At 43.2% G+C, this 22,404-nt stretch overlaps 1 protein-coding gene across 1 annotated transcript in view; it reads right to left on the bottom strand.

Moving 5' to 3' along the window:
* Window positions 1-21,263, bottom strand: part of ALDH7A1 (aldehyde dehydrogenase 7 family member A1) — a 75,281-nt gene extending 54,018 nt beyond the window's left edge. Inside the window, exons 1-4 of the mRNA XM_075836069.1 lie at window positions 21,005-21,263; window positions 5,771-5,824; window positions 4,782-4,847; window positions 3,713-3,793 (exon numbers count right to left, since the gene is read on the bottom strand). Of these exons, the coding sequence (XP_075692184.1) occupies window positions 3,713-3,793; window positions 4,782-4,847; window positions 5,771-5,824; window positions 21,005-21,193 (390 nt within the window). The 5' untranslated portion in view covers window positions 21,194-21,263. The remainder of the gene's footprint in view (window positions 1-3,712; window positions 3,794-4,781; window positions 4,848-5,770; window positions 5,825-21,004) is intronic.
* Window positions 21,264-22,404: the final 1,141 nt, after the last annotated feature.

Genomic DNA, 22,404 nt, shown 5'->3' with positions numbered 1-22,404 from the left:
CACAATCTTCATGATTTGGGCTCTGCATGCCACCACATTGGATTTGAAATTAAACAACTGAGATGCAATTGAAGTGTAGACTTTCCGGTTTAATTCAAGGGATTATACAAAAATATCCTGTGAAACATTTAGAAATTGCAACCATTTTTCTACACAGCCTCCTCATTTCAGGGTGTCAAAAGTAATTGGACAAATTAACATTACCATAAATAAAATTGGTATTTAAAGGGAATGTGTTGCCAGAAAAACATGTTTTTTTTTTAAAAATTAAACATTTAGTGTGTGGGTGATTAAACATTGTTCAAATTTTTGTTATTTTTTTCACGAGTCAGGAAATATTATAAATTAATTCTAAATTATAATACTACCCATTTTTGGTCACTAGATGGAGCTATTCCCAAAATTGCAGCATTGCAACATTGGGTTAAAAGCCCTCGCTCTAGTGAGCTCTCAGCATCCCCCCCTCCTTTATCCTGGCTAGTGCCGGGATAAACGAGGGGTTTGAACGGTGTAACCTCCTACACTGTGTCGCCATTTTTTGAGCTAACACACAGTGTAGTAGGTTTACATACAGTAGTAAACACACACAAACACGAACATACATTGAAATCTCTTACCTGCTCCTGCCGCCGCGGCTCCCTCCGGCCCGTCCGCTCCGTTTGCTGCCGCTGGTCCAAGTGCACAAATCCGGAAGCCGCGACCGGAAGTAGTAATATTACTGTCCGGCCGCGACTTCCGGTCCACAGGAAAATGGCGCCGGACGGCGCCAAATTTCGAATTGGACTGTGTGGGAGCGGCGCATGCGCAGTTCCCACACAGACGCCGTACACTGAAGTCAATGGGACGGGAGCCGTTCGCAGTCCCTATGGGACTGTGGCTGCCGTATTCCATGTCTGTATGTGTCGTTAATCGACACAGACAGAAATGGAACAAAAAATGGCAGCCCCCATAGGGAAGAAAAAGTGTAAAAATAAGAAAAAGTAAAACACAAACACACAAATAAATATAAACGTTTTTAATAAAGCACTAACATCTTGAACATATGAAAATTTTTTTGGGTGATGACACTGTTCCTTTAAAATACTTTGTAGAGAATCCCTTGCAGGCAGTGACTGCCCGAAGTCTGAAACCCATGGACATCACCAAACGCTGGGTTTCCTCCTTTGTGATGATTTGCCAGGCCTTTACTGCAGCTGTCTTCAGTTGTTCTGGTTTGTGGGTCTTTCTGCCTTAAGTTTTGTCTTAAGCAAGTGAATTGCATGCTCGATCGGGTTGAGATCTGGAGATTGACTTGGTCATTGCAGAATATTCCACTCCTTTGCCTTAAAAACTCCTGGGTTGTTTTCACAGTATGTTTTGGGTCATTGTCCGTTTGTACTGTGAAGCGACGGCCAATAACCTTGCTGCATTTGGTTGAATCTGAGCAGAAAGTATATCCCTGACCACTTCAGAATTCATCAGGCTGCTTCTGTCTTCAGTCACATCATCAATAAACACTAGTGACCCAGTGCATTTGGCAGCCATGCATGCCCATGCCATCACACTGCCTCCATGTTTTACAGAGGATGTGGTGTGCTTTGGATCATGAGCCGTTCCAAGCCTTCTCCACACTTCCTTCCTCCCATCATTCTGGTACAGGCTTATCATAGTTTCATCAGTCCAAAGAATGCTGTTCCAGAACTGGGCTGGCTTCTTTAGATGTTGTTTGGCAAAGTCTAATCTGGCCTTTCTATTTTTGAGGCTGATTAATGGTTTGCACCTTGTGGTGAACCCGCTGTATTTGCCCTCATGAAGTCCTCTTTTTATGGTAGACTTAGATACTGATACACCTACTTCCAGGAGAGTGTTCTTCACTTGGGTAGATGTTGTGAAGGGGTTTTTCCTTCACCATGGAATGGATTCTGCGATCATCCATCACTGTAGTCTTCCATGGACGTCCAGGCCTTTTGGAGTTTACGAGATCACCAGTGAACTCTTTTTTCTAAGAATGTACCAAACTGTTGATTTGGCCACTCCTAACATTTGTGCTATTTTTTTTCAGCCTAACAATGGTCTGTTTCCCTTGCATTGAGAGCTCCTTTGACCTCATGTTGTGGGTTCACAGCAACAGCTTCCAAATGCAAATGCCACGCCTGGAATCAACTCCAGACCTTTTACCTGCTTAATTGATGGATTAACAAGTGAATAGCCCATGCAGCCCATTAAAAAGCTTTTGAGATAATTGTCCAATTACCTTTGGTCCCTTGAAAAAGAGGCAGCTACACATTAAAGAGCTGTAATTCCTAAACCCTTCCTCAAATTTGGATGTGAATACCCTCAAATTAAAACAGAGAGTCTGCACTTTAAGCCCATATTGATAATATAACTGTATATTCAATATGTTTTGGTAAACCGCTAAAATGCCAAAACTTGCGTCACTGTCCAAATAATTCTGGACCGAACTGTATATCAATCTGCTTAGGTCCATCTGCTCTAACACATACTGGCTGCGGATAGGACTGCATATTTAACTTGACAGGTTCCTTTTAAGGGAATGTTATAAGGATACACATTATCAGGGGACATATTTCAAACACCTTCTACCGAGACCTAATTGCAGAGAGACGTAGCGAAGTCAAAAAGTTGTCAGGGGCACAGATCCACACAGAGGCCCTAGCTCAATTACCAAAGAATTATATACAGTAGCTGTCTAGTGATAAAAGGAAGGGTCAATGTCCCCCCATTTACTAAGACTGGCAATATCTACATCAGTCTAAGTAAAAGGAGGTAGTTGGAGTGGTTTGCGCCCGTATTATCAACTGTGACAGTTCGCAAATAAAATCAACACCTGCTATGAGCTGGTATAGGTTTGGACAAAATGTGTGCCATTTCCTTCTGTTCCACATTAATTAAAGAAGAACCTCCAGCTCACCTTTGTTGTGTATATGATTTTGGGTAATCATGCACGGATCCTCATGTCGGCACACGTTGAGTAGACAAAACTGGGAAAAGCAAGGTTGGATCCAGCACGAAAAATACGATAAAATGGAAAGGATTTTCCAAGTTTAATGGGCCAGTAGTTTGGCTGGTTAAAATCAGGATCTGGGTACACAGCGTGATATCCTGATAGTGTAAGGAAAAATTGTAGTATTGATGGAAAGCCTACGCGTTTCAGACGCTGCGAGCGTCCTTAATCATGGCTGAAGCCATGATTAAGGACGCTCGCAGCGTCTGAAACGCGTAGGCTTTCCATCAATACTAAAATTTTTCCTTACACTATCAGGATATCACGCTGTGTACCCAGATCCTGATTTTAACCAGCCAAACTACTGGCCCATTAAACTTGGAAAATCCTTTCCATTTTATCGTATTTTTCGTGCTGGATCCAACCTTGCTTTTCCCAGTTTTGTCTCCTCAGACCATGCCTAATCGCAAATTTTACAGCTAAAATATTGCACGTCATCACTTGCAACATTTTAGCGGCACAGTGAGCACCAAAACTTGGCGTACATTGCTCAACGAATGTGGGCCAATTTTCTCATATAGACCTTGACTCAAAAGGGGTAGAAGCCCAACACGACTTTAAAGATCTGTGTAAAAACCAGCTGATTGTTTTTCACTTTTGGGACGCAGATATATCTGCACAAAACAACTGGAATCTGTACAACCCCATTACCAACCATTCTACTGCTTATCGCGTCATTCATATATAATTTAGATTCAGTTTGTGTACCAGATGTCCTAGGAGTTGGATCTTTTTTCGCAGAGCATCACCAATTTGGCGCACTATTTCTCCACGCTTGGGAGAAGGAATCTGTATGAAAATTAGAATGTAAAGACAAGAAAAGAACATTATTATTCACCTCTAAAATAATACAACAGAATTTCAAAACACACGGCTATATACGTTCTAGCTGCCAATGCCCTATGCATTTGTAACGTATATAAACGTTGGCAGCCTGGAACGGGGTTGAACGAGTGCAGTGCGGCTTCAGTGTAAGCAGCGCTGTACTCTCGTCTGCCTACACCCACCCCCCCTGTATATAGCGCCACCTAAGCTCCCTCTAGGAGCAGAATCCCCAGTCAGAGCACTCTGACCAGGGATTTTGCTCCTAGAGGGAGCTTAGGTGGCACCGTCTACCAGTGGGCACCGTGGGGTTTTTAAGGGGTTGGGACAAAAAACCCTAACAAATAAAAAAAAATAACGACCATGAAAAACAGATGGCAAATGCCAGTTAAAACTGTCAGACGGCCACAAAAAAAATGACAGTTGATCTGTTTTTAACAGCCTTTTTTTTCACGTCATGTGAATATAGCCTTATAGCCCTCTTGCCTCTCCCCTCACAGAGAGAAGACTAATTGTTAGAGCTGCAACAGATACAGTGGCGTAACTACCGCCGTAGCAGCTGCTACGGGGCCCGCGGCATGAGGGGGCACGTGTGGCCCGCCGGCACGGGCCCCCGCCATGGCCGGAGGCGTAAAAAAACGGCCGCGAAAAAGAAGTGCAGGACACTTCTTGGGACGTTTTGGGAGAAGTCTTCCATAGACTATTGAAAAAAGCTCCAAAACGGCCTAAAAAACGCAGCGAAAAACGGCACAAAAATCGCGAGTGGCACAAAAAACGTCTGAAAATCAGGAGCCGTTTTCTCTTGAAAACCGCTCCGTAATTTGAGACGTTTTTGACTCTGCGTGTGAACATACCCTAAGGGGTCTAATAACTGCTTTCAGTAGCAACCTGCAGAACTGCAAATACAGCTCTGAACCCTAATCTTTTCAGCATCTATTTTATTTATTCCACTCACATCTGCCCAAATCTTCCAGGCTTCTTTTGCCTTACTGACTGTTTCATTGTATTCTTCAAGAGTGGCCTGAAATAGAGAATTGCACAATAATTATAATTCAGAATGACATAGAATTAAAGAGACTGTCACCACATTATAAGTGCCCTGTCTCCTACATAAGGAGATCGGCGCTGTAATGTAGGTGACAGTAATGCTTTTTATTTAAAAAAAACGATCTTTTTTCACAACGTTAGGAGCGATTTTGGTTTATGCTAATGAGCTTTCTTAATGCCCAAGTGGGCGTACTTTTACTTTCGACCAAGTGGGCGTTGTACAGAGGAGTGTATGACGCTGACCAATCGGCATCATGCACTCCTCTCCATTCATTTACACTGCACTAGCGATGATTTTTTGCAGACTTTCTAATGCAGAATGTAAAACAAAATTAAAAGTACATCGAAAGTGAATTGTGTTTTACAAAACTCCATGTACATGCAGCGGGGCAAAAAATCGTATGCCGCATATTTTTTAAAAATATTTTGGGGACTTGCCTCGGATTTCTCCCTTTGCAATATTAACGGTGGAATTCACGACAAAATATTCCCCTACATAGAAACTAAACCATGGAAAATTCTGAAAAAGTTCCAAACGCTTTCCAACTTGGGTGGAGCATGGCGGTTTGCAACTACCATCCTAAGCAGGATAGTTACTACTCCACTGAACACATTTCGGGTTGAAAAAGAGTCACCAAATCCAAGGGCATCATCTAGTTGAAGACTACAGTGGGACCATAGTGTAACCTCATAACTGGAAATTCAGCTTTTAGCATTCTACAGGCTTCCAAAGTTTACTAAACCCGCTGTCATCGCAAGTGAAGTAAACCCACAAACAAATGACACGGTTATCATTGTGGACTCCCAAAACAAGGTCGTGTTTGTAAAGTCACATGAAACCTGTATATATAAAAAAAAAATGGTACCCACGAATAAAGACCATGTTCTCTACATTACCTGTCTAACTCTGGCAATTGGTAGATTGCTTGCAGGACAATAGGACGTCACTACCTGAAAGGGAAAAAAAAAATATTCTTCCAAGGAAATAACAGGAACATATTCCAGTAAGGACAATCTATACACAGTCACATCACATATGTAGTATTTACATGAACAACCTTTAGCTTTCAGCCTTGCAAAAAACTATTAGTATTCTCCACATAGTACCAAAAAAAAGTCTATTAGTGGGGAGTACTGTGGTAGGTGCAGATAGAGTTAATTATGTACTACATGGCATACAGAGTATAAACACTTCTTTCTATAGAAAAATCTTAGCTACTTCAGTACCGAGGTATTTTCACCTGTTCATCATCCGCTCCGGATTCTTGACGTGACAGGTTACATGGTTGCCCATTCATATAAATGTGTAAATCAGATACAAGTTAGGGCATGTTTACAAACAGCAGATTTCTGCCAGAAATTTTTGTAACAAATCTGCCATGTGTGAACAAAACCTAATAAACCACGTGTGCCTTTCTTATGCAGTTAAGCGGAGTCTGTCAACATGGTCTGCCATTATGAGCATGCACGTGACATATGGACTAGCCAAATAATTCCATCACTGAAAATTAGTTTCACGGAATTGAGCAGTGCCCTTCTGTAGATCCCCCACTGTCCTCCTCTAGGCCACCACTGAAGCCTGTACTGGCCAAGACAACATGAGCCACCTAGAAATACGAAGATACTCAAAAATAAACTACTGTGATTCTTTTTGGCACTTAGAGGCTCTATCACCACATTATAAATGCCCTATCTTCTACATAATATGGTCGGCACTGTAATATATGTCCTATTTTAGATTTATGCTAATGAGTTTCTTAATGCCCAACTCGGCATGTTTTACTTTTTGACCAAGTGGGCGTTGGAGAGAAGTGTATGACGCGGACCAATCAGCGCCATACACTTCTCTCCATTCATTTACACAGCACACAGTGAGCACTATGTGCAGCCACATACACACACATTAACCCCTTCGCGCTCAGCGACGTACTATTCCGTCGCGCTAACCAATACGTTCGTGCTCAGCGACGGAATAGTACGTCGCGGGAGTAACGGCCATTTCGGCCGTCCTCCCAACAAATACAGGAGCTGTGACAGCTGCTGTCTCGTACAGCAGCAGCCGCAGCTCCTACAGCGGGGGCCGATCTCTGTGTCCCCGCTGATTAACACCCTGTTCAATAGAGATCACGGCTTTTTAGGGGTTAAGCTACAATCGCCAGCCTGCTACACGATAGCGGCTGGCGATGGGGACTATGGCAACCGGACACCAAACAATGGCGTCCGGCTCTGCCATCGACGGAAGCCTAGTGGGTCCTGACGAAGTCAGGACCCACTATGCTTGCTGTCAGTGAGTAGCTGACAGCTCTAATACACTGCACTACGCATGTAGTGCAGTGTATTAGAATAGCGATCAGGGCCTCCTGCCCTCAAGTCCCCTAGTGGGACAAAGTAATAAAGTAAAAAAAAAATAAAAAAAATGAAAAAGGTGTAAAAATAAGAAAATAAAAAAGTTTTAAAAGAAATAAAAGTAAAAATCCCCCCTTTTCCCTTATCAGTCCTCTATTATTAATAAAAATATATAAACAAATAAACTGTACATAATTGGTATCGCCGCGTCCGTAACGGCCTGAACTACAAAATTATTTCATTATTTATCCCGCACGGTGAACGCCGTAAAAGAAAATAATAATAAACCGTACCAGAATCTCAATTGTTTGGTCACTTCACCTCCCAAAAAATGGAATAAAAAGAGATCAAAAAGTCGCATGTACCTAAAAATGGTACTGATCGAAACTACAATTCGTTATGCAAAAAATAAGTCCTCGCACGGCTTTCTTGATGGAAAAATAAAAATATGTTCTGGCGCTTAGAATATGGTAACACAAAAAGTGAATGATTTTTTACAAAACGTATTTTATTTTGCAAATGCCATAAGACATAAAAAAAAAAACTATAAACATCTGGTATCGCCGTAATCGTATCGCCCCGCAGAATAAAGTGAATATGTCGTTTATAGTGCACGGTGAACGCTGTAAAAAAAAAAAATAGAATAAAATAACAAATAGTAGAATTGCTGTTTTTCAGTCACCACGCCACTTAAAAATAGAATAAAAACTGATCAAAAAGCCGCATGCACCCCAAGAAAACTACAATGAATTCTTCAAGGGGTCTAGTTTCCAAAATGGGGTCACTTTTGGGGGGCGTTTCCACTGTTTTGGCACCACAAGACATCTTCAAACCGGACAAGGTGCCTAAAAAAAAAAAAACAAGAGGCCTCAAAATCCACTAGGTGCTCTTTTGTTTCGAGGCCGGTGCTTCAGTCCATTACCGCACTAGGGTCACATGTGGGATATTTCTCAAAACTGCAGAATCTGGGCAATACGTATTAAGTTGCGTTTCTCTGATAAAACCTTTTGTGTTATAAAAAACAAAAATGGTATAAAGAGGATTTTCTGACAAAAAAAAATAAATGTAAATTTCACCTCTACTTTGCTCTAAATTTCTGTGAAACGCCTAAAGAGTTCATAAACTTTCTAAATGCTGTGAATACTTTGAGGGGTCTAGTTTCTAAAATGGGGTGTTTCATAGGGGTTTCTAATATATGGGCCCCTCAAAGCAACTTCAGAACTGAACTAGAACCTAAAAAAAAAATTAGGCAATACGTCGCTTCTTATATTATACGGATAATAAGCCGTGCCCATCCAGAGATGACCCCAGTTTTGACAGTTTGTATAAACGGAGACCCTTATTAGACCGTTTCAGCAGGGGCGTAGCTACGGGGGGGCAAGCGGGGCATGTTCCCCGGGCGCAGTTCAGAGGGGGGCACCAGCGCCCCCTCCTCCTGCACTATAATTGTACCTGTGTCGCAAGGACACAGGTACAATTAGAAGCAATGAATGACCGGGCACGTTCCGTGCCCGGCCATTCAGCGCCTCTCCACGAATGAAGCGACTGGTACCTTTTGTACCAGTGACGCTTCCGTCGATGAAAGGCGCTGACTGACTGGCAGGGAAAGTCATCCTGTCCAGCCAATCAGCGCCTTTCATAGACGCCGCGTTCAACCCCCTGGAGACCTGCGCAGAAGAGAGCAGGTCTCCATGGCTGCCGGACGCGTGGGAGCGGGAATAAGGCGAGTTTGAAATTTATTTATTTTTAATTGTAATAGACGTGTGGCTGTATCTGCGGGGGGGGACTTTGTCTACACGGGGGACTTTATCTACGGGGGGTGTCTATCTACAGGGGGACTATATCTACAGGGCTGGGGTATATACAGGGGGACTATATCTGCTGGGCTATATTCAGGGGGACTATATCTACAGGGGGCTATATACAGGGGGACTATATCTACAGGGCTGGGCTATATACAGGGGGACTATATCTACAGGGCTATATACAGGGGGACTATATCTACAGGGGGGCTATATACAGGGGGACTATATATACAGGGGGACTATATATACAGGGGGACTATATATACAGGGGGACTATATCTACAGGGGGACTATATCTACAGGGCTGGGCTATATACAGGGGGACTATATCTACAGGGGGGCTATATACAGGGGGACTATATATACAGGGGGACTATATCTGCTGGCCTATATACAGGGGGACTATATCTACAGGGAGGCTATATGCAGGGGGACTATATCTACAGGGGGGCTATATACAGGGGGACTATATCTGCTGGGCTATATACAGGGGGACTATATCTGCTGGGCTATATACAGGGGGACTATATCTACAGGGGGGCTATATACAGGGGGACTATATATACAGGGGGACTATATCTGCTGGCCTATATACAGGGGGACTATATCTACAGGGAGGCTATATGCAGGGGGACTATATCTACAGGGGGGCTATATACAGGGGGACTATATCTGCTGGGCTATATACAGGGGGACTATATCTACAGGGGGGCTATATACAGGGGACTATATCTACAGGGCTGGGCTATATACAGGGGGACTATATCTACAGGGGGGCTATATACAGGGGACTATATCTACAGGGCTGGGCTATATACAGGGGGACTATATCTGCTGGGCTATATACAGGGGGACTATATCTACAGGGGGGCTATATATACAGGGGGACTATATCTACAGGGGGGCTATATCTACAGGGGGGCTATATACTGGAGTGGGCTGTCTATAGAGCACCATATACAGGGGTGGGCTATATAGTATATAGCCCCCTGTAGATATAGCCCACCCCTGTATATGGTGCTCCATAGATAGCCCACCCCAGTATATAGCCCCCCTGTAGATATAGTCCCCTTGTAGATATAGCCCACCCCTGTAGATAGTATCCCACAAATAGCTCCCCCTATAGTGCTCCATAGAAAGCCCACCCCTGTATATAGCCCCCTTGTACATATAGTCCACCCCTGTATATAGTGCTCCACAGATAGCCCACCCTTGTACATAGTATATACAGGGGTGGGCTATCTGTGGAGCACTATATACAGGGGTGGACTATCAAGTGGAGCACTATATACAGGGGTGGACTATCTAGTGGAGCACTATATACAGGGGTGGACTATATGTACAAGGGGGGCTATATACAGGGGTGGGCTATCTGTGAAACACTATATGTGGAGCACTATATACAGGGGTGGGCTATATCTACAGGGGGGCTACATACATGGTTGGGCTATCTGTAGAGCTCTATATACAAGGGTGGGCTATCTGTAGAGCACTATGGGGGAGTTATTTGTGGGACACTATATACAGGGGTGGTCTATATGGGGGCACTATCTACAGGGGCTCTATGGCAGGCACTATCTACAGGGGGCTCTATGGCTGGCACTATCTACAGGGGGCACTGTGTGTGTGTGTGTGTGTGTGTGTGTGTGTGTGTGTGTGTGTGTGTGTGTGTGTCACGGTGTATGGTGCTATTATAATTAGAGGTGCAGTGTATGGCGCTATTATATTTAGGGGCGTAGTGTGTGGTATAATGATAACTTTATATTTATTTATAGGTGCAGAAATGTTGGAAAAGTGAGAAGCTGAAGACATCTGAGCGGGAAAACTGCAGAAATGGTCTGTGACCGGGAGAAGTCATCATAGAGATCTGGACCAAATGGAGAAAAATAACTAGAATCTGAGACGTCACCGGTGAGTAACTTAATGTAAATGTTCACTCTGCCTCTAATCAGTAATGTAGTCACTGTGTGATCTGCAGCGAGATGATGGGGGGTGTGATTATGATAGGATTTATTTTTTGTGAAACGGCATCTCCCAGCATATCCTTATCATTGTTCGGGCAATGCTGGGAGCTGTAGTTTTACGCCGTACAAACCTATACGGCAGGGGTTGCACTAAATTGAGCTGTATTTGTGCTGGGGCTGTATATATGTACCGAGCTTGGTTCTGGTGTTGTGTATAGAACCATATTACTTGTACAAATGTACAAATAATTTTATGCTCGCGTTACATAAAAAGAAATGACACGTCGATTGGTAGAGAAAACAAACACGGCGAGGGGGAAGGAGATGTTAGGGGGGGGGGGCGCCAAACTGAATCTTTGCCCCGGGTGCTGGAGAACCTAGCCACGCCTCTGGTTTCAGTGCCCGGTTTTTCCAAGCATTCACCCCCGAGATGTGTATTTCTATTGATGAGTCCTTGGTACATTTTAAAGGGAGTGTTCAATTCCGCCAGTACCTGCCGGGTAAGAAGGCAAGGTATGGTGTGAAGATGTATAAGCTGTGCGAGAGTGCATCAGGGTATGCCTACAAATTTAGGATATATAAAAAGGGAAGGACACCAGTATTCAACCCCCATAATGCCCCCCCCCCCCCCCCTTACTGGGAGTTAATGCAAAAATTGTGTGGGATTTGGTGCACCCACTGCTGGACCAGGGTTACCACCTCTACCTGGATAATTTTTATACCAGCGTCCCACTCTTCAACTGCCTCGCTTCCAGTCCTGTGGCATGCGGCACTGCTAGAAGAAATCTGAGAGGCCTCCCTAAGACTCTGCAGGGCAAACAAGAAGGGGTGAGAGCAGGGCACAATCTAGCAGCAACATAGTGTTTTAAGTACAAGACAAGAGAGATGCCACACCAGTACCCATGTACCTGTACGAGGTACCAGTACAGAGACCCCCAAACCAGACTACATCCTGGGCTACAATAGGTACATGGGAGGGGTGGACTTGTCAGATCAAGTCCTGAAGCCCTGCAGCGCCATGCGGTGTGGTATAAGAAGCTGGCCGTGCACATCATACAGATGGCATTGTACAATGCGTACGTGCTACGTCGATGTACAGGCCAGAGGGGAACTTTCCTGGAATTTCAAGAGGTGGTTATCAAGAACCTAATCTTAAGGCTGGGTTCACACGACCTATTTTCAGACGTAAACGAGGCGTATTATGCCTCGTTTTACGTCTGAAAATAGGGCTACAATACGTCGGCAAACATCTGCCCATTCATTTGAATGGGTTTGCCGACGTACTGTGCAGACGACCTGTTATTTACGCGTCGTCGTTTGACAGCTGTCAAACGACGACGCGTAAAAATACAGCCTCGTCAAAAGAAGTGCAGGACACTTCTTTGGACGTTTTTGGAGCGGTTTTCTCATAGACTCCAATGAAAACAGCTCCAAAAACTGACGTAAAAAACGCCGCGAAAACGGCGCGAAAAACGCCGCGAAAAATGCGAGTTGGTCAAAAAATGTCTGAAAAGCAGGGTCTGTTTTCCATTGAAAACAGCTCTGGATTTTCAGACGTTTTTGGTCACTACGTGTGCACATACCCTTAGGGACCAGGAAGGGGGGGGCACCCAGTACTTCTGGAAGCGAGGCCACACGCATCATACAAGGGCAAAACTTTCCAGGAGAAGTTCCACAAACTGGCAAGAAAGGAAAAAGTCAAAAGAGGTGCAAAGTCTGCTAAAAGGGGGAAAAAAAACAGAGCTCTGTATGAGAGAGTGTTTTAAAATTGATCATACATCCCTTGGTTTATAATTTACCCCAATTTTACTTACCCTGATGTACTCCGCACAGCTTATCCCCCCTTATCTTTCCCTTCTGAGCCCTGCTGTGTGCCCAGGCAGCTGTTAACAGCCACATTGAGGGTATTGCCATACCCGGGAGAACCCACATTACAGTTTATGGGTTGTATGTCTCCGGTCAAAATGCTCACTACACCTCTAGATGAATGCCTCAAGGGTGGAGTTTTTAAAATGGGGTCACTTCTTGCGGGTTTCAACTGAACTGGTACCTCAGGGGCTTCTGCATACATCACTTCGCACCAGAAAATCCCCAGTAGGCCAAATGGTGGTCCTTTCGTTCTGAGCCCTCCCATGGGCCCAAACGGCAGTTTATCACCACAAATGGGGTATTGCTGCACTCAGGACAAATTGCGCAACAGAATGGGGTATTTTATTTCTTGTGAAAATAAGAAATTTTCAGCTAAAACTACATATTATTGGAAAAAAATAATTTTGTTTTAATTCCCAGCCCAATTCAAATAAGTTCTGTGAAAAAACTATGGGGTCAAAATGGTCACAACACCTATATATGAATTCCTTGAGGGGTGAAGTTTCCAAAATGGGGTCACTTCTGGTGGGTTTCCATTGCTTTGATACCTCTGGGGCTCTGCAAATGCGACATGGCACCCGAAAACCAATCCAGCAAAATCTGGACTCCAACAAATACATAGCGCTCCTTTCATTCTGAGCCCTCCCATGGGCCCAAACGGCAGTTTATCACCACAAATGGGGTATTGCCGCACTAAGGACAAATTGGGCAACAAAATGGGGTATTTTGTTCCCTGTGAAAATAATAAATTTTGATCACAAATGACATCTTATTGGAAAAAATTTCATTTTTTTAATTTCACAGCCCAATTCAAATAGGTACTGTGAAAAAACTGTGCGGTCAAAATGGTAACAACCATAAATGAATTCCTTGAGGGGTGTAGTTTCCAAAATGGGGTCACTATTGGGGGATTCCTACTGTTTTGGCACCTCAACACCTCTTCAAACCTGGCATGCTGCCTAAAATATATTCTAATAAAAAAGAGGCCTCAAAATGCACTAGGACCTTCTTTGCTTCTGGGGCTTGTGTTTTAGTCCACGAGCGCACTAGAGACACATGTGGGACATTTCTAAAAACTGCAGAATCTGGACAATACATATTTAGTAGTGTTTCTCTGGTAAAACCTTCTGTGTTACAGAATTTTTTTTATAAAATTGAAATTCAGCAAGAAAAATGAAATTTGCAAATTTCACCTCCACTTTGCTTTAATTCTTGTGAAATGCCTGAAGGGTTAAAAAAAACTTTCTAAATGCGGTTTTGAATACTTTGAGGGGTCTAGTTTTTAAAATTGGGTGTTTTATCAGGGTTTCTAATACATAGGCCCCTCAAAGCCACTTCAGAACTGAACATGTACCTTAAAAAAAGGCTTTTGAAATTTTCTTAAAAATATGAGAAATTGCTGTTTATGTTCCAAGCCTTGTAACGTCCAAGAAAAATAAAATAAATGTTCAAAAAAAACGATGCCTATCTAAAGTAGACATATGGGAAATGTGAACTAGTAACTATTTTGGGTGGTATAACCGTGTGTTTTACAAGCAGATACATTTAAATTCTGAAAAATGCTTTTTTTTTTTTTCAAAATTTTGAAATTTTTCACCAACAAACACTGAATATATCTACCAAATTTTACCACGAACATGAAGCCCAATGTGTCACGAGAAAACAATCTCAGAATCGCTTGGATAGGTAACAAAACAAACCTTTTAACCCGACCCCAATTGCCAGGCATTACAAACAACATCATAACTTGGATTGGAAAAACCTCAAAGGCTGGGCAATTTGTCAACTTAGGCTGGGTTCACACGAGCACATTAACATCCGTAATGGACGGACGTATTTCGGCCGGAAGTACCGGACCGAACTCAGTGCAGGGAGCCGGGCTCCTAGCATCATAGTTATGTACGATGCTAGGAGTCCCTGCCTCTCCGTGGAACTACTGTCCCTTACTGAAAACATGATTACAGTACGGGACAGTTGTCCTGCAGAGAGGCAGGGACTCCTAGCATCGTACATAACTATGATGGTAGGAGCCCGGCTCCCTGCACTGAGTTCGGTCCGGGATTTCTGGCCGAAATACGTCCGTCCATTACGGACGTTAATGTGCTCGTGTGAACCCAGCCTTACAATGGGCATCAGAGGGGGCAATTTGGACGAAGCCCTTTTAAAAAGAGAAAGTCAGTGGATTTTTCAGATGAATTGTCAACCCATATGGTCTAAATGAGAGCTTCAGCTTTGGTTGCTTTCTGTGAAATTCTTTGTATTTCACATTTTGTAAGAAATGTAATTAATCTTTATGAACTCGAGATCTTGTGGTTCATATTTTAGACTAATTCACTGTTTACAACCTAGAGTTTAATAAAAAGGTTTTTACACATGTATCTCACTCCAATACCTCAATTTATCATCATGATAGTTTATACTCAGTTTTTGTACAAAACAATATGATATGGAAATCAATATTCCAGATATATATACATATGCATCTTATACATGGAATAAAACAAACAAATCCAGTATAACATTTATTATTAACTCATAGTTCCTATAAAAATTGGTCTCTTTGAAAACATATGACACTGAGCCTTTTGACAAACAATTGGAATTAATCCATCTGTCATTCACACACTGTTACATTAAGTTTTTCTATTGGCCCTTGTAGCTGTCAATCAGCACTTACCGTATTTAAGGGCGTCAGAACCGGCGGGTTACACCCCAAGAGGAAGCCGGAATGCCGGCGAAACGCGCGTCGGGTTTTTAGCCATACCAATGTAATAGGTCCTGGTTCTATCTACTGCTGTCTGCAATATAATTTAACAGTCCACAACTCATCTTGTGCTCAGCCGTCGCTCCCACCAGGGAGAGCGGCGTCAGTGTCTCGGCAGACGTTGCCAGGTGAGCTCACTGACAACGTTCTCTGAGTCATCACAGCGGTATATAGAAATTGTCTAGCCCGAACACCTTACAGTGCTGCTGCCTATCGTCTCTCCCGTCCTAGCGGTGAGAACGTCCAAGACACTGATTCTGTGTCCACAAACTGACAGCAAGCACTCAACAATCAGTGCACTTCACATAGTGCGCTTTACATGGGCTACTGCATCGCTGTTTGTCTCTGCGGCGGTGGCTAGCGGTGTAAAGACACTGACTCTGTGTCTAATTCACAGCAAGCATTCAATAGTTAGGGCACTTTACATAGTGCACCTTCATACGGGCTGCTGTATCACTGCTGGTAATCGCAGCGGTGGTCATCGGTACATACCGTCTCAGTTTGGGCTGTCGGATTATCTCACTGACAGCGCGCACTGAGTTCTGTCAGCGACTAACAAAATCTCTCTAGCCCGATACCTTTTCGTGCTGCTATCTGTCGTCTCTCACATTCATGTGGTGAGGACGTCAAGACACTTACATAGTGCCTATCAAATGGACACTCATATAGGGTCTATTCAATGACAGCAAGCATTGATATACTCAGTGCATGTAACATAGCATACTGGGAATAAGGGCCACTGTGATTAGACTCTGACATATCAGACACAACTCATAACAGAGCCAACAATACAGCTCATCTTAGAGCAATATACCTACCAACTTTAATAAATGATAACAGGCTGGTCTGATTATGTCATTGCATGACAGTAACAATTGATAATTATTCATAGGGCTAATTGTGCCCTCATGGTGTAGGACAGGGGGTCATCTGCACTGGAATTTAATTTGACCTACATTGGATACTTTTTAAACAATTTTAATACAATTTGTTAATAAAGTTTATTATTTTAACTATCTTCAACTTTCCAAAGGAACCACAATCCTTATCCCCAAAATAAAAATGTGCACAATACTGGTGGTATACACCCTTGTGGTTCCCATTACTCACTCTATATAATAATAAAAGAGAGGGTATTTGCACAATTCCCTATATTTGACACTATTAGGATATTTATAGCACATGGTAAACAGCGTAAATTTAAGATGCAAAAAAAGAATGGCAAAATTGCTGGGTTTTTTGTCTATCCCCCCCCCAGAAAGTAAAACTTATTAAATTATATGTACCCCAAAATGGTGCTATTAATAAATACAACTTGTCCTGCAAAAAAACAAGACCGTATACAGCTATGTCGACGCAAAAATAAAAAGTTATAGCTCTTTGAATGCGACGATGGAAAAACGTAAAAAATAGCTTGGTCATAAAGTCCTAATATAGGCTGGTCACGGAGGGGTTAACCCCTTAATGACCAGCCTATTTTAGACGTTAATGACCAAGCCATTTTTAAAATTTTTCCATCGTCTCATTCAAAGAGCTATAACTTTTTATTTTTGCGTCGACATAGCTGTATACGGTCTTGTTTTTTGCAGGACACGTTGTAATTTTTAATAGCACCATTTTGGGGGACATATAATTTATTGATTAACTTTTATTAACCTTTTTTTGGGGGGGGGGAATAGAAAAAAACAGCAATTTCGCCACACTTTTTTGCATCCTAAATTTACGCTGTTTACCGTGTGGTATAAATAACAATAACTTTATTCAGCGGGTTGTTGCGATTGCAACGATACCAAATTTGTATAGTTTTTGTATGTTTTACTACTTGAAAACAGTAAAAACGCTTTTTTTTCAAAATCATTTGTTTTTGTGTCTCCATATTTGAAGAGCCGTAACGTTTTTATTTTTTCGCCGATGCAATGGTAGGAGGGCTTTTTTTTGCGGGACGACTTGTAGTTTTTATTGGTACCATTTTGGAGTAGATGCGACTTTTTGATCACTTTTTATCACATTTTTTTTAAGGCTGGATTCAAAGAAAACAGCAATTTCTGCATGTTTTTTTATTTTACTTTTTACGACGTTCATCGTGCGGGTTAAATGATGTAATAAGTTTATAGTTGGGGTCGTTACGGACGCAGCGATACCAAATATGTGTAACTTTTTTACTTTATTTTGTTTGTTAATAATAAAGCAGTTTGTAAGGGGGAAAAGTGGGTTTTTCATCTTTTTTTTTCTTCACATTTTATTAAACTTTTTGACCTAGCAGGCATTCACCACAGGCAGACCTGGGGGCCTTTATTAGGCCCCCGGCTGCCATCGGAGACACAGACACTCGGCAATCTTATCGCTGGGTGTCAGTGGATGATAGGGAGCTCCCTCCCTCTCTCCAAAACCACTCAGATGCAGTGCACGCTATTCAGCACCGCATCTGAGGGGTTAAACGGGTGAGATTGATACTAATATCGATCTCACCCGACAGAGCAGGGACGCTCCCACCTCTGGCAGCTGAGAGCAGGGAGATTTGATAGCTCCCTGCTCTGTTTATTTATTCCGATGCCACGACGTAAAAAGTCTATGGCATCGGAATAAGGCCCGTTAGTGACCGACGTAAAGAGACGATGGGCCGGTCACTAACGAGTTAAATTAGCAATTTAATGAGGATTTTGAAAAAGCAACTCCAAGAAGTCACTTATTAACCTTGTATCTCAAAGCTCTGCAAAGTAACTACATAAAATAAACTTTTAGCTCCAAAGGACAAGACAGTATGGCTAATAAGTAAAATTACGTTAGGCAGTAGGCAACTTGGGACATGAAGAGGTCAAGTCAGGTTATCCCACAAATATAGGACACAGCCTGTGTTTACAGAGGCCGTCTTAGGCTACATTCACACAGCGCATCAGAAACACGCGTGAATATGTTCCGTTATACATCAGTGTTCTTTGCGAGGTCATGCGTTATTCGCACTCGCAAAGCACATCTTTATATTTTTTTTTCAACTGAATTGATCCGTAAATCAATGTGCATCCGTGTGCTGTGCGTGATTTTCACGCACCCATTGACTTCAATGGGTGATAGGTGCGTGAAAAACGCACCAATATAGGACATGCAGTGAGTTTTACACAACGGACACACACTGCGTGAAAACTCCTGCATGTGTGAACGGCCCCATTGAAATCAATGTGTGCGCGCGCTGCACGTGCTTTCCCTTCGCAGCACACGGACGTTATTCATGTTTGCCTGAATGAGCCCTGTGAAGTAATTTGTATCGCAAGTTTAAAAAAAGGAGAGCATTTAGAGGTTACGTATTTGTAAATGGAAAAATAGGAATTTCCACTAAAAGAAAACGTTGTAACAACACTGTACAGCTCGTATATCATCTTTACTAACATTGGACTCAATTCTGCTGTATCTCAAAAAGGTGACTGACGGTTTTGTGGCACGAAAAAAAGGTTGCAAATTACAGCACGTCATATTTGCAACTTCTCTCTTTACTTTCGAAAGTGGTGAGAAAAATGGGCAGTTTTAATCTGGAGGGGACGGCAAGTTTGCAACAGATATATCATTATTAAATACAGAAAATAGCGCAAATTGTAGCGGAAATCTGTCTTAATAAATCTGGTGCAAGTCCAGCAATTTTAAAGGGGCGCACACCTCTGAAAAAAATTTGTCACATTTCACTATGACGAACTGTAGTTTTAGGCCTTAGGCTGGGTTCACACGACGTAAACGAGGCGTATTATGCCTCGTTTTACGTCTGAAAATACGGCTACAATACGTCGGCAAACATCTGCCCATTCATTTGAATGGGTTTGCCGACGTACTGTGCAGACGACCTGTCATTTACGCGTCGTCGTTTGACAGCTGTCAAATGACGACGCGTAAAATGACTGCCTCGTCAAAGAAGTGCAGGACACTTCTTTGGACGTTTTAGGAGCCATTTTCTCATAGACTCCAATGAAAACAGCTCCAAAAACGGACGTAAAAAACGCAGCGAAAAACTTGAGTTGCTCAAAAAACGTCTGAAAATCAGGGTCTGTTTTCCCTTGAAAACAGTTCCGTATTTTCAGACGTTTTTGGTCACTACGTGTGCACATACCCTTATTCACACGGACGTGTGTCATCAGCATATGGTGCGTGATTTTCGCGCAGCCGGCATCATTATGACACTCTGTTTTTATGTTGACAAGCAGAAAAGCACGTGGTGCTTTTCTGTTTTCATTCTTCCTCTTTCTTTCGCTGTTGCGCGAATCACACAGGCACCCGGAAGTGCTTCCGTCTGACGAGCGCGATTTGCACACACCCAATGACTTCAATGGGTGCGTGCTGTGCGAAACACGGGCAAGTATAGGACATGTCGCGAGTTTTACGCAGCGGGCATACCCTGCGTGAAAATCACTGACAGTCTGAACGGCCCCATTCACTTACATAGGTCCGTTCGACGCTCGTGAAAATCATGCACGTAGCACGGACGTATAACACGTTCGTGTGAATAAGGCCTTCGACTGACGTAATCTTAATAAGTCTCCCCTAAGGCTAAGAACACACATTGCAGAATTTTGTGTAGAAAATCTGCATCAAAACCGCAGGTATACGAAGGTTGTTCCGTACATAAAATCCGCACCTAATAGTGCGTGTTTATGCTGCGGATTTTGGTGCATATAAAAATAAAAAGTCTGATACAATTTTCAAGCAGAAATGCAAGATAAATTGACATGCTGCGGATTTTAAAATACTTATCGCAGGTGAATTTATGTGCAAAAAAAAAACAATTTATGGAGATTTTTTAAAATCTTATTTACTTTGATGGCACTAGATTATGCCGTGGATTTGCTGCACGAAAATACACGCCGTGTGCATTTGGCCTAAGAGTGCAGTCACACATGGAGGATTTTTTTATTTTTTTTGCAGAAATCTTCTGTGACTGAAAATCAGTTCCATTCATTTGAAGGGAACTTGCAGAAATCCGTGCAAGCGCTGTAGAAACAACCCCATACAGATGACGAATGGAACTTATTTTAAGTCCCAGTAAATTTCTGCAACAAAATCTGACGAGTGTGAATCCGCCCTAAGGTTGGGTTCCCACAGTGCAGATTTTGCATGCGTTTTTTAGCCAAAACCAGAAATGGAACCTAAAAAGAAGAAATATAGACGGTTACGTAGGCTTAACCAAGCAAAGGGGCTGCTCGAAGTGGCATGTAAGTATACGTTTAGAGACTCTATGAAGCTGCAGCAACCAGGGGAAGATATAGAGTAAAATAAACATTTCTGCAGCATATTTGTAATCCTCAGTCACGTGTGCTATACACAGAGGGACTGACGAGACACGACTTATATCATCACTTCTAGGAGTCTAGCCACATTTAGCAGCAGCAGCCGCAGCACATACCTCTCCTTTTCCTCCCCATGCACCATTGTACACACCATCGTTCTCCTCCTTCAGGCCTAGATCTTTCAGCCATGCATACTGGGGCTGGTTTATTAACAAAGACATAGCTGAGACCTGTCTACAGCAGGAAGAAAAGATTTTCCTCTTGAGCACGAAATGTCTGGATAGTGGGAAGGCTGAGAGCAGCATGGTGAAGTCAGGCTGTGGGGTGCAGCTGGCTAATGAGAGCTGTAATAGGAGGAACCACCTCCAGCTTTATGGGCCGGGGATTGGTGAGACGCAGGCACAGCCCATGTATGATGTCTCTGTACACAGAGGCCTGGCTGCCTGCAACCTGCTGCACACAGCTCCGCACACTACACGACCAGACACAGCAAGGCTGGGTCCACACGACTTATTTTCAGACGTAAACGATGCATATTATGCCTCGTTTTACGTCTGAGGGTATGTTCACACGGCCTATTTACGGACGTAAATCGGGCGTTTTTGTCCCGAATTACGCCCGAAAATAGCGCCTCAATAGCGCTGACAAACATCTGCCCATTGAAAGCAATGGGCAGACGTTTGTCTGTTCACACGAGGCGTATATTTACGCGCCGCTGTCAAATGACGGCGCGTAAATAGACGCCCGCGTCAAAGAAGTGACCTGTCACTTCTTTGGCCGTAATTGGAGCCGCTATTCATTGACTCCAATGAATAGCAGCGCTAATTACGCCCGTAATTGACGCGGCGTTCAAGCGCCTGCACATGCCGGTACGGCTGAAATTACGGGGATGTTTTCAGGCTGAAACATCCCCGTAATTTCAGCCGTTACGGACCCCCGCCGTGTGAACATACCCTGAAAATAGGGCTACAATACGTCGGCAAACATCTGCCCATTCATTTGAATGGGTTTGCCGACGTACTGTGCAGACGACCTGTAATTTACGCGTCGTCGTTTGACAGCTGTCAAATGACGACGCGTAAAATGACTGCCTCGTTCACACGAGGGCGTCCGTAACAGCTGAAATTACGGGGATGTTTGAGCCTGAAAACATCCCCGTATTTTTCAGCCGTAACGGCATGTGCAGGCGCTTGAACACCGCGTCCATTACGGACGTAATTGGCGCTGCTATTCATTGGAGTCAATGAATAACGGCTCCAAATACGACCAAAGAAGTGACAGGTCACTTCTTTGACGCGGGCGTCTATTTACGCGCCGTCTTTTGACAGCAGCGCGTAAATTACGCCTCGTGTGAACAGACAAACGTCTGCCCATTGCTTTCAATGGGCAGATGTTTGTCAGCGCTATTGAGGCACTATTTTCAGACGCAATTCGGGGCAAAAACGCCCAAATTACGTCCGTAAATAGGCCGTGTGAACATACCCTGACAGCTGTCAAACGACGACGCGTAAATTGA

Source organism: Rhinoderma darwinii, chromosome 1, assembly GCF_050947455.1.
Source record: "Rhinoderma darwinii isolate aRhiDar2 chromosome 1, aRhiDar2.hap1, whole genome shotgun sequence".
NCBI classification, from domain to species: domain Eukaryota; kingdom Metazoa; phylum Chordata; class Amphibia; order Anura; family Rhinodermatidae; genus Rhinoderma; species Rhinoderma darwinii.
The sequence above is the reverse complement of the archived record's forward strand: the minus strand, read 5'-3'. Positions and strand labels throughout refer to the sequence as shown.